Source organism: Echeneis naucrates, chromosome 6 (genome assembly GCF_900963305.1).
Source record: "Echeneis naucrates chromosome 6, fEcheNa1.1, whole genome shotgun sequence".
NCBI classification, from domain to species: Eukaryota; Metazoa; Chordata; class Actinopteri; order Carangiformes; family Echeneidae; genus Echeneis; species Echeneis naucrates.
The window spans coordinates 9,367,804-9,385,033 of NC_042516.1; the positions used below are offsets into that span (position 1 = coordinate 9,367,804).

The 17,230-nt window shown below is 41.0% G+C and overlaps 1 protein-coding gene and 1 non-coding gene across 2 annotated transcripts in view; one reads left to right on the forward strand and one right to left on the reverse strand.

Moving 5' to 3' along the window:
- The first annotated feature begins 470 nt into the window (after positions 1-470).
- Positions 471-542, forward strand: trnae-cuc (transfer RNA glutamic acid (anticodon CUC)). The gene has a single exon. It is a non-coding gene; the product is annotated as a tRNA-Glu (tRNA).
- Positions 543-3,949: 3,407 nt separating this feature from the next.
- Positions 3,950-17,230, reverse strand: part of adamts16 (ADAM metallopeptidase with thrombospondin type 1 motif, 16) — a 47,989-nt gene continuing 34,708 nt past the window's right edge. The window contains exons 19-24 of the mRNA XM_029504491.1: positions 7,498-7,702; positions 6,230-6,424; positions 6,053-6,109; positions 5,749-5,952; positions 5,452-5,599; positions 3,950-5,346 (exon numbers count right to left, since the gene is read on the reverse strand). Of these exons, the coding sequence (XP_029360351.1) occupies positions 5,231-5,346; positions 5,452-5,599; positions 5,749-5,952; positions 6,053-6,109; positions 6,230-6,424; positions 7,498-7,702 (925 nt within the window). The 3' untranslated portion in view covers positions 3,950-5,230. The remainder of the gene's footprint in view (positions 5,347-5,451; positions 5,600-5,748; positions 5,953-6,052; positions 6,110-6,229; positions 6,425-7,497; positions 7,703-17,230) is intronic.

Consider the following 17,230-nt stretch of genomic DNA (forward strand, 5'->3'; position numbering starts at 1 on the left):
CTTGTGCTTGGTCCAGATTTGCTGGCAAGACCGTTTGGCCCTGCTGGCACTACAACTGATAGAACACCAGTTAGAAAATGTATTTATTTATTATCACAAATAACACAAATCAAATGAATTCCACTTGGATTTAAGTGATTTCCGTGTATCCTTTATTGTGAGAAAATGTCAGGGAGGGAATTACAGTTATATAATGATAGAGTATATTATATGTGTTGCTTTTAGCTGTTCTTATCGGTCTAACACTTCATAGCTCTCCATTATCATAATCTGCTCCTCTTGGCTGAAACGTGCGGCACGTAATCGGACAATTTTTCTGCGGAAATGACGTCAAATGACGCCTAAACGCCCCTGTTTATGTGAACGCGCACAGAGCCTGCGGAGGCTGGAACTGGTACTGAGGATGTGATACCAGCCGCCCATCGTGGGCGCTTCATATATATACAGGAGTGCCCCCGTGTCGTCATGTATCCCTGGTGGTCTAGTGGTTAGGATTCGGCGCTCTCACCGCCGCGGCCCGGGTTCGATTCCCGGTCAGGGAACTAACTTTTTAGTGTCACACCGCACATTTTATCAATACTTCACAAGGGCTTCACCTTCACCCTACTTCACCGTCTTCATGGAGATCAACCGCTCCTAAATGTTTGATACTACATGAGTCGTTGCACATAGTTATATATTTCTATATATAATCAGCAGAGGGTGCTGTTGTACAGAATACCGTGTTCATCATTCTCTCTTTGTCTCTCTGGGTCTCACACACACACACACACACACACACACACACACACACACGCTCACCTGAGATACAAAAATTAATTTGCTAAATGCTTCTAAGGGTTTTCCCCATCAGGCAAACATTACGCTGGAACGGTAAAGGTCAAGAGAAGCTTTTAGGTAAATTGCTGTATGCCTCATTTCTGCAAAGTAATTGCGCAGCATGCCCGGCCACGTTGTTAGAATGTGTACACACTTACACACAGCCACGCAAAGCCTCAACATTGTGGAGCTGTCTGAGGTTATTATGTCTCGGATTTTGGGACTCTTTGGGTGGATAAGAAGCCTTTTCTTTTGAGAAGTGTGTCTCCAGTGACAGAGAGAAAGCAGCTAAAGGTCCTGAGATATGCAGTAAGGGCATCCTGAAAGGTAACAACACTGTAACTTCACATGAACTTTAGGAATACAGCCTCAAGGCGGAAGCCCTCTCCCAACAGATACAGTCAGAGATAGCATAGTTTCTTTAAACTGAAAAAGGGAGTGTTGCATACGCTTTCCCCTCTTCCTGTATGTGTCTCACACATAAGCTCTTCTGTCAGCTGACATGGGTGAGGGAACAGTTTGCATGTTGCCAGATTTGTCTTGATCAACCTTTCTTATCTACAGAACACTTCAGTCTTTGTAGAAACAAAACTGTTCAATCCTGTTAGTCCCTTTCTTGTTCTGTCAGTGGAATTTCTTTTCTTTTTTTTTTTTTTTTTTTTTTTTTTGTACTTGCTGAACCACTGGAGAAAATTACGCATTTTCTCTCTAATGAATGTAAGCGTTCAGTGACTTTTACTGTCATCAAACCATGCACTTTTATCCGTGATAACCCAACGACATTTTAATAATAATACACGAACTGGTCACAGTCACAGTGACAGAAAAACACATGCAGATCAAGTTTCCCACGACAGCAGTTTGACTCACCTGGAGCAAATATTGTTGCACTGTGGGATGAAATGCAAAATGACGTAACATATAACAGTAGAGAAAGTTAGACAGACTATGTACTTTTGTGTCTCTCTTTTTTTTTTTTTTTTTTTGCAAGTCTTAGATTTTCAAACTGCCATTAATGAAATTCAATTAAATGCTATTAATAAAGTACTGAAACCTATATTCAGTACTATAGTATCTACACACTCATAAACACAGAAGTGGAGTGCCCACAGCTGGCAAGCGATGAATCAACTACAGAAGGCTGCTTGACAAGGGGGAAAACCCCTTTTTCTCTATACCCATATCGCCCTCCGGCTCCCTTCCTGTCTTTCTCACAGCATTTTTCAATGACAGCCCCAAATACATACATGGCCTGCCTGCACTCCTTTTTTCTTTCTCCCTCCCTCCCTCTGCATGTGAAGGCCTTGGGGATTATGACAATGGTGATTTTGTTTTGGGCATCTGTGTCTCCTTGACTTGCTGAGAAATGACTAAAGAGTAAGACCCAGACACAATATGTCATAGGTGCTGAAATGGCTAATACCTCATCGGCATTACTGTTAGCCTGTATGAGCTGCATACCGAAAACTGGATCTGGAACTTAGCCCCTTGAAGGTTTTCTTAGATACCAGATCAAACAGATTTTTATTGGGTTATGAGATGACATGTTATGCTAACATATAGCCTAGTGCTTCAATCACGCAGTAATGGGATTTCAAAAGAGCTGCTTAAGATAACAAGTCAAGTTTATATGTTCACCTCAATACAGTATTACAAAGGCCTCAAATGAGTCTGACCCTGATGCATGCGAGGTGTCTGGTGAAGAGAGAAAACAGAGTAGTCCAAAATATCCATAGTAGGTGACTCCATTTTAGGACTGTAACGGTTGGGCAAAGCTAAAAACTGCTCTCATCGATATTTTAACGTTAAAGTGATGTGGCGTTGCTGGCACAGACAAACCTGGGTGTTATTACAGGTGTTCCTACTTTAATAAGTCGATTCAACATGCTCGTTGATTTCAGATCTATGTATTGTCTTCATCTTTACCATGCTGCACATCCGTGTTTCTATTACCTTCCCAAAGATGTATGTAATATTGTGGCATTTATATGACCAACTAATATTAGCTTCATATGCCTTTTCTATTTCTGAAATCCTGCAATTACTCTGAGATATGTGCTGACAGCCTAGTATTTGATGAGTCTGTAGATTTGGGACTACTTCCACAGTGAGTTTCAGGCTTGTAATCTTATTTTCACAAGTTCTGTGGCTGATAAAACATGGCAGATGAGCATTGTTTGCTTTTTATAGCTAAACTTAAGTGTAGGCTACCAGCACAGTGTTTTTTTTATTACAGGTACACAACCCTGTCTTTTAGGTCGGAAGGATATAAAATTTTATAATGACTCAAATTGAAATCAGTGCAAATGCCGATCTTTGTCTCCTGGAAGTGAAGGGAAGTATTTAAATCGTTGTCATCTTTTGTGTAAGTCAGTGTGGCACGGCAGAAATGCACCAGGTAATTTTGTGCATGTCAGAAAGAAAGCAGAGAATGGATAGTAATAATAGTTATTACATTTTTATATCAAGCCTGTCAGTTACAAAGCCGTGTAATAAAGCCACAGATAGAGAGATATGAAGACAAATTGCCAGCTGAGGAGATGAAAACATCTAACTAGGATGACAGTGGTGTGAATAATACCTATATCTCATGCTACACACGCTCTCTCTCTCTCTCTTAACCTGACCAGTTGAGGCAGATGGCTGCCCTCCCTGAGCCCGGTTCTGCCCCAGATTCTGCTTCTTAAAGGAGATTTTTCCTTGCCACTGTTGCCAAGTGCTTGCTCTTGGAGGGATTTGTTGGATCTCTTTAACAACTCAATAAAACGTTAGGTCTGGATCTGCTTTATATGTAAAGTGCCTTGATGCAACTCTGTTATGATTCGGTGCTATTTGAATATATTTTGAATATGAATATGTAGGCAATATATATGTATAAATATATGTTGCTGAAAGGCATGACCTTTGTCAGTGTATGATGACAACATAGTTACAGATTTCAGCCAAAATAGTATGATTGAAGAGATCGGGTTCCCTTCCTCAGCCTTTTTTTTTTTTCCACATTGAAATGATATGTTTGTGATCCTAACCAAGAGTTTGCACCCCCTGGAAGAGGAAATTCAATCAGACTGACAACTGACAAGAGTGAAATCACGACTCTTGCTCCAGCTGAGATGCTGACATGGCACACATTTGTTTATTGGTACATTGTGAAACTCAGTGAAATAGCATCAGCCATCATCTGCCAGCTCTTTTAGCCGTAGCCAATATGTAATGCATCATTTTTGTGCCATATCAATGCATGCAATACACGACTGCCTTGAGTAATAATGTAGGACAGTTTAATGCAAAAAATGGAGTGCCTCTTTACACAGCGTGCTCGTACCTTTTGTTATTGATCATCTCTAGTAAATGATCACTAACCAATGTTGACCTTACAAGACTGGGCTTTTGACATCACAGAGTTGCGTCTCCAAAAATAAAATACATGTTTTGAATAAAAAAAAAGGTGCAGTTTGTCAGCATGAAATCCTATGAAACATAATATAAAATATAAAGGTACTGGGCTTAGGGCAGAGTAATAAAAGAACATATTTATATTGCTTATTAATACAGTCTCCCAGCAATGCTGTATTGTAAAGCCAATAAATAAAGCAAACAATTCTGTACATGGGTCACACCATTCATTTGTTCTTTCCTGAAACTTGAAGATTTCACATTGATTTGGTGACAAAAGACAGCGTAGTAGCACCAACGAGGCAGTCAGCTCACACACCCTGGAAAAGTTCTCGCGTGTATGATGCATTTCACTTTCTTTGTTCAGCAGTATCCTGCTGTGATTATAACCAGCCTGTTTTTTTTTCCTTTAAATCAAGTGTTAGAAATTTTAACCATTCTTAATATATTTTTTTAAACATCCCTTTTAATTATCAGAGCCCAGATTTCCAGTTCATCAAGAATTGCAGTGCACACCAGGGCGCATCACATGTTGTTACGAGGCAGTGCTTGAAACCTCATCAACCGTTTTTCCTCTGATGGTCATGGCCTTTGGTTGGCTGGGAGATGTTGGGCATCCTGGGTGCAGAGCTGTTCAATAATATACTTTACATAAACAAATCTGGGATTTTTCAGGTTTTCATTTTCTTTAGGATGTGTCAGTCCAAATCGCTTTAATCAAGATTCCCATTTTGCAAGTTCCTCCGTATAATTCTCTTCTTTATTGTACTGTCCTGATCCCGTTCCTGTGTGGTGCTGTCAGAATCACGTTCTTGTATCCAGATGTCCGGCATCGCAGGGAAAAGATAGGGCACTGTAACTCTCTTGCACTTCCATTGAAATGTCATTTGTTTTTCAGTGCTCGCCACACGCTTTAAGCAAAAACACCGTCTTTCCAAGCATGGACTTCAAATATAGTCTTTTGTCTACCTAACTACCTATCTGTCTGTGACACAGACAGAGTCACATCGTATGATTATAGGTTTGAATTCGAACATGCCTGGCAGCACTGCTTGCCGTAGAACTTGTGGTTGCAGACCCCATGCTGGGGCACCAGATAACACCAGCTGAAGTAGTCTCTGCAGGCAATGTCTAATGAAAGGGGAGGAGGGGGGGGGGAGATATCTTAAAATTTGTGTCTCTTCTGACAGTATTTTAAGACTATGGATTAGAATAACAAAATGTTTAATTGAGTACCTTTCTTCTCCGGCTGTGGGCAGAAGTTGGTGTTGCAGGCCTGGGACATTGAAGGCTTAAGGTGAAGGGAGCAGCCAGGAGATGGCTTCCCATTAGCCAGGCATTGGACCGTCCTGGCCTGCACTCCTCCTCCACATGTGACTGTGCACTGTGGAGTGCAAAAGCAACAAGGTTGTTAATCCATGCTATGAACGCATGTCACGACAGAGAACACATTAAATGCCCCTGCTTTCTTAACGAGTGCTTACGAACCGCGTTGAAACGCTGCAGACACTAAATGCGACACAGCTAACATACCTGAGACCAAGGAGATGAGTGCCATTCTGGGCGAGGCGGCAGTGGAGGCAGGGGCCGCGGTGGATTGGTGCGATGATGCGCACTCCATGTGGTGGTGCGAACTGGACACTCAGCCAGGATGCAGGGTCTCTGGAGCTCTACTGTGGGCTTGGGGACATGGTGGCACTTCTTGGCAGCGAGCTCTCTGTATTTTCCTGCAGTGTCCTTCGTTACGGAAACAGAAAGCACAATAGTATGCTACAACGTTCCATTGCATAACGGCGCTGTGCAAACTTTGAGTGAGCACAGCTCATAACATACAGACCTTCTCTGCACATTTGATGAAGCGTGTCTGATAGCCACGGCCACACGCCACTGAACACTGGAAATGGAAGAGAGAAGCATTTTTGCTGAAACACAATTTCACGTTCTGCACAGTCGCTGCTTTATTCTTTTTAGTTTGATATTTTCTCCCCAATTTTCATAACTGCTTTAGATGTACCTCTTGCCATGTGGAGACAAACCACTGGACCTTTCGTTGTTTCTGGCAGCGCTTAATGAAGCACGCTTCTTGACAGGCAGGTTTCGGCAAGCCTGCGCACACACTCTCTGGCAGAGTGTGTGTTTGGGCACCTGGGTTGGTGCTCGTACACACTACTGTCCTCTTCTTCAAGCCGTTACCACACTTACGAGAACACTGCCAAGTAAGAACAGACCCGGTAATGATGATACCTTCTGCTGTTAAACGATTTAAGCCTTAGCATTCTCTGCATGACTTGGAAGATCTGATAATGGCAATGCAATTAACAAGTTAATTCCAAAAATATCATGAAGGAATATGCTTACTGAGGCAGAGAATAAATTTAATAGACAAATCAAATCTGTACTGGAGCATTATATGACTCTTCAACCATTCACACACTTGTTTTCCTGAGAATCACAGGACCCATTAGATTGAACATTTTATTATGGAAGAACAATATTTTAAATCAATTTTGACTTAATGGGATCAATGCTTTAGTGTATTTGTAGCACACTCATCATTTTAGAGTTGGCCATTCCACTTTCTCTTGAATCAAAGTGAGGATTTGTGGAAATGAATTCAAAATGTCACATAATGGAGCTGGAAGACATTAAAGAAAGCCACATCTCGGGCCAAAAATCTCAGCAAGCCAATTACTCACAGTGTAACGTATATTCACATCCTCCAAACAGGAGGTCATTGTGCTTTACTTTCCTAATAGTTCCTTTGAGGTAAGCCCATATTTCCTTAAATATCCATTTTGATCCCATGGACAAATCTTATGGCACAGCCTAAATCAAACTTCTGCAAGTGTTTAACTTCATCCAGGAAACAGGGGGCTGTGACTCACTGCCCTGGGCCGCTGAGTACTGTGCAGGAAGTAAACGACACCACCTGTGACAGGTAGGTATGAACATTTGGGGTTAAATGGGACTACAATAGTGAAACGAGTCGCCACACATTATGTATAAGAACATGAGACATTTCAATGGGCACATTCACAGTTTAAAGCCACTGAGATCACCGTCATAAAATGTGGTTAAGCCATCAAAGCTACAGTTCACTTAACAACACTGTGTGGAGCATGTGTGCCGCTTCGAACACCCCCCTCCCCCCTTGTTGATAAACGTTTGGTTGGGTTTATTTCAAACCACTGCAGCAGTATGCTGTTTATAGCATTGCAGCGGCACTGAAATGTACCATTCTAAGTTCGGTCTTTGTAACAGATCATCTTCCAGCATGCTCACCTGTGACCAAGGCCCAGTTGTCCACACTGGTGGACAGCTATGTGTGCTGCAGGTTTGCGTCCTGGCTGGAGCGGGCTGGGGACAGTGGGAGTCAGCCAGGTCGTCTATGTTGGCCTGGCTGGTTCTCTGGACACACTGGACCTGCCGCGTCTGCTCTCCTCCACCACAGCTCCGGCTGCACACCCCCCACACTCCTACAGACCAGCTGGGACAACAAGACAAGCCCGCTGAGTCAACATGCACAGCTCTTCAATCACTTACTCAGACAGGCCTGCGGGAATTTGCCAGTGACACCATAATGGGACCACTTCTCTCTTCTAGTGGCTCTGCAGTGCTCTCTGCTGCTTACTCTTCTTCAAATGTTTCAAAATAGAAATGACTGTAAATCTCAACACATACTGTCTTATTATGTGATTAATGGACTTATTCAGCATTCTTCTACACGCCTTTATATTTCTTGTTATATATCACTGACATCACACATTGAGGAGTGTTGCTGTCCTCGCCCCATAGAGCTTAGATGATTGTTCATGGCTGACTGGCTTCAGAGCAAGTCAGAACAGCCAAAACACCAGGCTGTAATTTAAACTCCCCAGCCCTCGCCTTGCCTAAATTTAGCCCTAATCAATGCCAAATCCAAACATCATTGCATATTCTTTTCACAATTACTCGTATTTGTACTTCATACTCCTGGAAAACATGTTGGCATACTGAAAACAACTTAGCTGTATCATCAAGATAGTGCTTATTTTAAGCATCCTTCATTTTAATGCATCAGAGACACTTAATCCTCCGACCCTCCTGAGTGCTCGGATTAGGACAGTGGAGTTTATATTACTTTTAGTGCATTTTTTTCAGATCTGCAACCTGGCAGATCTTGTGACTTAAGTCGCCCTAATCCCAGTTCTCCTGTGTCTTCTCTCTCCCGCTCCATCGCATCTATCCCAACTGACCCCAAACTCGAGGTGCAGGTGGCTTAACCTCTCATCACACAATCTGTCATCCTCTCCTGAAACTTCACCGCAGTGTACCCAACCAGCCTCAAAAGATCTACCCCAAGCAGCCCTGAAAATGTTGCTGTCAGCACACCAACTTGTTTACATTAACAGTCCAAACTTTATTTGTGGTCATTTGGTGCATCACTTACTTGGAATGTTGTATATGCAGGATGAGAGGAGGAGAGCTCTATGAATGCACTGATGACTCTAAATAAATATGGATGGAGAATTTACATCTGGCTTTGTCAGGGGGAAGATACACACTTAAGTATGATCAAAGGATTGTTTGAGGGAGGATGAACTGACTGTAGAAATTAAAATTTTTACTTTTTACTTTTACTTTTTTTACTTCGTGTGATCAACAAAGAAATGCAACACACTATTAGCCTTTGGCACGGACACACACATGGACCCATTGTGCTTGCAGAATTAGATAGATGGAACGTGTTCATATGATTTATGTGTGTCACCAAAAATATTTCAGCACCAAAAGTGAACATGTTTTCTATGATGTAACAAACTTGCTTGTAGTGCTTAGTGGATATCATGGATGCATTATGTAAGAACATTTGACTCTTTGCCACAGTATGAAATCATACGGGCACACTTTCATTTTGGCTCTCTAAAACCACTTGGTTAAAACTAAGATATCAGCTTAAGGAAGAGCAAAAAGTAAAATATAGTCATCTGACCTACAGGAGTTAAAAGGTTGTAATGTAGTAGCTGATTATGATGACACATTAGAGATCTGATAATTCCTGAAAGATATTTCTTTCTACCACAGATTTATCACCTTAGTGACCTCAGTGAAATGGTCATGGGCATAATATACTGATTGATGCCATATCAAATTATAGACCACCTTGTGATCCCTGCCATGCCTGCTATCAGTAAGAGTTGTTGGAGGATGAGTAAGCATCTGGACAGAAGCACACGGGATCAGATATCCTGTGGACAGAGTGTCAGATAGCTTCTGTGGTCTAAATGATGCTGTGTGGGATTAAATAACCTCTGCCCAGTGTTTATGGCTGCGTGTGTTTGTACTTTCACGTGTATGTGTCAGTATGTGGGCCCTTCTCTGCTTATATTAGCGTACGTCCGCACGGTGACACAGAGTGATATCATGCTCTAAATGAGAGTGGGCATCGGAAACCTTTTTTCCATGATGTAATGCCTGCTCAGTCCAACTCGGTGGGTGCAGATACAGCAAAATGTGCAGAGCCTCAGAATAGTATGATCTGCAGAGATGGACTGATGACCACAGCCAGATAGGCCTAGTCTGGTCCCACCAGAGCATGTTTTCTTTCCAGATGCTCGGCGAAAAAAAGAAACACATGTACTCACAATGGGTCAATATGTTTCAGTTTAGCTCCACTAAAAGGCTCTATACTACACCAGGCATTTCACAAAGATGCAACTGAAACCAGTTCTGGTGGTTAAAATGATGAAAAAGTACATGCATGTTGTGAACCTGATACCAAATATGAAATTTAATAAACTGCTGCAAATAAACGTAATCAGAGTAAAGAGCACAGAAACTGCAGCCTCAATATTTAAATTGCAACCAATAGGAAACAGACAGATTATCTCTGATTGTTATTGCAGTATTGCTTAGGGCTATAACATAAGAACTGCTTAAGGACTCTGCAAGCTGCTTTATCAAAATAATGCAATGAATTCATAGATAACATGTTATTTCTCTCATTGGCAAGTTTTATTTTTAAAAGAGTTTATAAAAGTATAGGACTGCATAAGTAATTAAAAATAAGTCCTGTCCCTAATGTCCCCAGAACCTATAATCAATAGTGCATATAATAAGGTCATTACATTTCCCAGCATTTTATTCATAGCATGGACAGTTTTGACTAATTCAGAGCTGAATATTCAAAGTATTTTACAAATACACACACACACACACACACACACACACAGACATGCTCGAGCACTATCAGCTGTTGATAATGGAGGAGCTTTGCCTGAGAGATGTGTGTAAACAGTTTTGAGATTACTTTACAGCATCTATTATCACTGCGTCCTCAACTCAGTGCAAACACACAAATCCATTAGTGAGTAAATGCAAGGAGAGCACACGTCGCGCCAACTTTAAAATCTTTACACTGGCGCCTGTTAGTTTTCATATTGATTCAAAATTCTTTTAATAGTTTATAGGGCACTTCATGGCCTTATTCTGGACTGCTTTTATTTTGGAAAAAATAAAGAAAGGCCCCAGGTCCAGGAACCAAACCCGCGACCTTCTTGCTGTGGGGCAACAGTGATAACAGTGCTAACAACTATGCCACCGTGCTGAAATCTTTTTATCTTTGATTTATCGTTAACAATTTGTATTTTAATCTCCTTGATGTGTCCTCTTTGTTCCTTTGTGAACCATTTAGAATTTCTGGCTGTTGTATGAAAGGTGCTATATAAATAAAACCTGACTGATGATTGATAAATGCTCATACAGGTAGTGTGCGTAACTTTGGAAGTGGTAGAGAAAGGAAAAGAAAGCAGGTGCAAAGAAATATCAGGAGTGCATAAACATGCGTGATAAGCACGGTGCAGCAGGAACCATATTTATAAATGACTTTTAAAAAGTACAGACAGTCAGACAGACAAGCAGACAGAGAGAGTGTATGTTTGTCATAAAGCCACAGCCCCACAAATCCCTGCTGAGAGATTGGAAGTACTGCAACCAGAGCACAACTTATATTGAATGACAGCTATCCTTGGCTTGCTGCTTGGTGGGATAAGAGTCTGTATGTGTCTGTCTGAGTGTGTGGCAGGACAGAGTTGTACAGGTCAGAGAGGGAAAAGACGTCACGTCAAAGTGTCCAGGCCATTAGGGTTATGTTTACGGCTGAGCCTGAAGCCACTCAGGTAGTCTGGCAACCAGACCTGCTGTTCGTCTGTGCCGTATGCGTATTTGTCCTGCAACTGACCTCAAAGGTTTCACCTATTCCTCTGTGTGTGACAAGAAGACAGAGAGAAACAGAAACAGACAGTGAAACAGGCAGAAGCTGACCCGATCTGGCTTTCTTACAGAGAGCAAGAAAAAGAGGCCAAGGAGACAGAAAGTGCTCTTGCCCCTCAGGAAATTTAAGCATCTGCTACCTACAGTATCCTGAGGGATGACTAAGAAGTTAAGTACTGACTGAAATCTGTGGAAATGACAGAGTCACAGTGACTGACTACTGGATAATGACAGTGCGATCACATACTGTAAATATCTAGATAAAGCTTGAATTGTTTGGCCTGTTGGCATAAACCCACAGTGAGCAAGATTTCCCCCTTGTCCTGCTTGATGTACAGTAAGCTCTCTTCTCTGCTGACATGTTTACTTTCCTCGAGGATCCATTTACAAATAGGACCGTAATTCAATTTTTCACTGTAAGCGTGGCATAGAAACACAATATACTACAAGGATTTGGTTCCCATACATATAGAAATATATTAACATGTCCATTTGTGTTATCTGAGGCTCTATATGACATTTTTATAGTGTTTTCTTTTTTTTTTTTTGCCATTGCTCTAATCAATTTTTACTGGAAATCATGTCTTCCTGGCTTGATTTAACTAACTGTAACACAGTGTTTCCTAAACTGTTTTTGGCATGAGCCAGTTAGAGGCTGTATATAATTATATCCCCCACTTGCATTTATCAAAAGAGTACAGTAACATTTTATTTAAGATGTTTGCACGTATGACTCCCATTTGTTTCTTTTAAACGTGAAAAGGTTAAGCTCTTCTAAAACTGCCAAACCTTTTATGAGCCAATTCCACTTGTTCATATTTTGACTCTGACGTCAACATTTGCTTTACGATGCATTACATTACTTTAATTTTTGGGAAAAAAAAAAACAAAAAACAAAATAAAAAATAAATAAATAATAATAAAAAAAAATCTTTTATGATATGAAATAAAATGTTTTAATTACTTGAAAGGTTGACACTGGGTGATTGCAATTAAACCATCACCAAGACAACTGAGCAGTAAGTACATTGAACCTTGTATTGAAAGTGCTTGTTACCATTTTCGTATGTGAATTATGAATATACTTAGGAATTCTGACACTCTGTCCAGGAAGCCACTACTTGTGCAATGTCATACACATTTACATAAAGAAAGATTTTACAGCATGTATTTTCAACTTATGTTGGCAATGAAGCTTGTTGTTTTTGGCTTTTGTTTTTTTTTGTTGTTTTCTTTACAGAGCCTTGATTTCCCATTAAGATATAACTAAAATGTTTGTATAAAATCGTTCATAAAACTAGTACCCCAATACAGGCCAGCAGATAATAATCCGGTCTTGAGGAGAAGTACAGCAGTCGCCAACCTGACATAACATTTTGTGGACAAAGTGCCTCAGAGCCCTCAGTGCACACATCATTAGCTTGGGTGGGAATCATCTGTAATGCTGGCAGTGGCACGCTCTGGTCACAGCACCAGTTTTTCTTGAATGTGACAAGGAAAACAAAGCAGAAATGACTAAATTACACATAACGTATTGCTGCAGAAAATGACACAACAAACCACAAACGTGCCATTATAAGTGAAAAGGTCTGACCTAACAAAGCCCCAGAGGACATGGCTGCTTGTTCTAACAAATTCATAAATACATTTTTGTCAACATGATCACTACTTTATGTCAGTGAATGTGAGACAGCTCTGCGGTCATCAGGCATCAGAATTTCCCTAGGATACCTGTTCCAAAACGGAGACACACACACACGCTGAGCTAGAGGGAAATATTCATGCACTGGCAATTCAATGCCTCAGAAAAATCCCCTTTTAAACAGCTGTTGGTTACTATAAAACATGAGATAAATGGTAACATAACAGGGATTCCATGATTTCAGTGTTGATTACATAATATTGGTGTCCTGTAAGTGCTGCATCTCTGAGAAAATCTTTTTGCTGCAGGAGGTGCTGGGACGGAAGCAGTGGAACAGAGATTAACAGAGTGATGACTTCATTCAGCAAAGAAGGAGATACTAAACAAGAGCAATGACCTGAAAGCTTGAATATGACCATATTTTACCCAACGTCTGCATCGGAGCTAATAGATTATCATGATTACCACTTCAGGGTAAGGCACAATGGACACTCACTGCCAAACTGTTGAGGAGAGGGTGAGAAAGTTTGGGTGGGAGTAAGCTTCAGAGTAACCAGACACCATTGGTGCTCCTCACTGCCTTGCCATGACTTGTGTGTCTGTGTGGCAGGCTGAAGTTGATGGCCAGTCATCGTGCTCGTGATGACATGATGCCATCAACACCAGCATCGTACATCATGAACGCCTGTGTGCTGTCCACAGTGCATTACATGCACTTTCATACGAATACTCCCATAAACTATGTAGCAAATGGAGTGTTAGCTACATCACAGAATCTCACATTTCTGACCGTGCAGCAAGCCACAAAAAAACTAAATTGTTCCTCTATTTACTTTATTCCTAAAAATTACACATACCTGCAAAATGTAATTACATTTTAGATCAGCAAGCATCCTCATTCGATGCAAAGTGGCCAACACTGTAAGCACTAATTTCCATGAACAAAAGGTGAAACAAGGCCTTACTGTGCCTGTCACTGGCATAGCCTTCTAATATCCAATAGCAAAGAGTTCTTATAGCACTTTAAGTGGCTTGGCTTGGCCACAACATAACAAAACGGTTCTACACACAAGGGACAGAGTCACATTTGGACTTTCAACACATGAAACTCCAACTGAGATGAGGTCAGTGTCTCAGCAAAACCTTCCTCTGCTCAAAAATCAAGACACAACTTGTCAGTAGTGTCCACTTCATTTGTAAGAATTTGGCTGAAATTTCAGACCATTACTAACAGTGTACATGGGAATACCCAGAAAAACACACACAAGAATTGACGCTTGAACAGCAGCTGTCAAAGGACTGCAGACGAATGCTCTTGTTATTTGTCGAGGGACAGATCTCACACTGTAAAGGTGCTGCTTTATCTTTGCAGTGCTTGTCTTGCCAGAGACTCCTAGCTGTACACATACTTTGCATTTATCCAAACTTTCAAACTTTAGCCTGGTAGTTGCATGTTGTGATACATTTAAGAATTTCCCCCATTGGGTTTGTAGTTGTGGTGTTTAATTATTATGAAAAATGTCCACAGTGTGGCAGTGAACACATGTTTTGTTTAGTTTTTTTTTTTTTTTTTTTTTACGATTTTGTGTTGTGTTTTTATTTGTCTCTCTTTTTACACTCCTTTGTGACTGGTTGCACAGTTGCACCCAGTGAACCACGACAGCACAGAGGAAGTGGTAAACAATTAACTAGAGTAATTTATTTCATTATTTGAAACAAAGCTTAAGATAATTGCATGTTTGCTAAAACCCTACCCTGAATTTTGATTGTCCATTTCTATCTCAGCCACTGTAAACAGGAAGGCCCCTTACTTTGCCTTTAAAAGTTCTGGATTTTTCCACCAAATGAATCCACATGGAGCTATAAACTGTTTCAGACGTTTCCATTTGTTTCTTGCCTTTCCATAATCAAAAATACAAGTGCAAAGGCTTAGGGAATCAATAACAAAGTGTGTTTAACTGCTCTAATGCTTCAAATATGAGGATGTCTGGCTAACTCACTTAACTGAATTAGTTAGACACCATTATGTCCAATGCAAAAGAGTACAGTATGTCACACTTTAATTTGTTATAGTTTATGGAAAAATATATAAAAACAGTGTAGTATTTTAGCACCGTATCAGAACTGGTGAATTCTACTATTGTAAATAAATGCCGAGTTCAAATGCATATTTCCGAAAGGCGGCATTAGTGAATCATTAGAAACAGTACACTGGCTGTTGCCCACCTATGTCTGCAATCAAGAGCCTATTGTTTGAAAAAATAACAAAGGATTTCAAGTTACAAATCTGCCAAAATTTTCATTGTAAACTGCGAATGGGCTTTGCCAGAAAACTTGACAAGCGGAGCAGCGGTTACTCAAGGGGAAATGTTTTTTTCCTATTTATGTATTCCACAGTAATTTTGGCTTAGACTATGCCAAACTGAGGAAAGTGACTCTCACGACATCAGAATTAATTTTTCTGTTACAAATGGTGGCCACGGGAGAAGTAATTCATGATGCATCCTTGTTATTGTGTCGGTGAGCTTCATTTTGCTTAGGAATGTAAGCCTTAGAGATCCTGATGTCTTAGAGATTATTAGTCCAACTGCACTTGCAGAAAATGCACTCAGGGGATGCAATACGTTATCAACAGCTGTAGGAATGAAACAGCTTTCCACTGGTCACTGCCCTGATATAATGGGTATTTAAAAGTTATGTGGCCAATAGCCTGCTGTAAATGTGAAACAACATAGTAAACCTTTTGTTCATCTCCAAAAGTGGTCAGTTCACAATTCACATCTTTTCCACTTCAGTGTAAATATCTTTTTGTACCCAATGCATTCACATCTTGCTCGATCAAATCCATTTTCCTGAAACTTTATCATTATCCGTAAAATCCCAAGTTACCCCTTCATTAGAACAAATGTTGTCTCAAGAGCGTGTCTCACTGATTTGTTTCCTGGCCATAATTTTACCCTTCGTGACAATGTCCAGAGCAGCAGAGACGAGGGAGGGACATTCCCACGTGTGTCTGTCTTCCAGTGTGTTCACACATGTCCTGACTGTCAGTGGGTGCACCACTCCCTATGATGTCCGCAGTGTAGGACCATGTTGACTGATCTTTGATCCTCTGCCCTGGACTTGCGTGTCAGGGGTATAGACAGTGACCGAACCAACTGAACCGAGCCAAGATCCCATTGAACCACACCCTGAAACCACAGAATCATTAGCGGGTCTCACTCCCACTCTCACTCTGTCTGGTATTATCATTCATCATAGAAAATATGTTGGTGCGACGGTGGTGGCATTATACACATTCGAGAAAAGCCCTCTTGGCTACAGCGAGCTGGAAGTGAACCCTCTGACTTTGGTTCCCAACTATAAATGAACCTTGATCATATTTCTGGTGCACCCTAATACGTTCTGATAATCAGCAGAGTGTGGAAACTAACCAGCGTGTCCCACCAAATACACTTGTGCATAACAATATTTTCTAAACTAGAAATCTAGAACCAAGAGGTCCTCAGTGGGTTTTCACAGTTCCAGAAAACTAGTGTTTTGTTATGTGCTTGAGTCCCGCAGTGATGGTACATGTGAAAAGATTTACAAGTCCTTGGCCTGCAGTTTTAAACAAACACAGAAGCTAACTGTTCCTGACATCTGATGAGGTATCACTTTGAGCAGCATGAAGACACAAACAGAATATCCAGTGGAAGTTCCCCTGTCTTCCCCGTGTCTCACACGCATGTTTTGGCCAAAAGTTATTTTTCATTACAAGGGAGGAAAATGTCGTCATGGTGCAACAGGTGCTTTACTGGGGTGGGAAAGGGTGGAGAATATAGCCAGCACTGCCTGACACCCTTCATTCACTTTATTATGAGGAGATAGTGTGGGAATTTCAGAAGAGTTGACTCAACCAATAAACAGCTCTGCACTGCATGCAGGACAGATGTGTAGGTGTTGTAGACCAATAACACATGACAGTCAGGAGGCGTGAAGGCGAAATGGACATAAGGTGTGAGGACGACCAAAATGGTCATGTGCGGGTCAGAAAAAAAAAAAAAAAAGAAAAAAGAAAGGACAAAGGATTTTAAGACAAACCCGAGAGGATACAAAAATTATGTCAGCAAGATAATATCT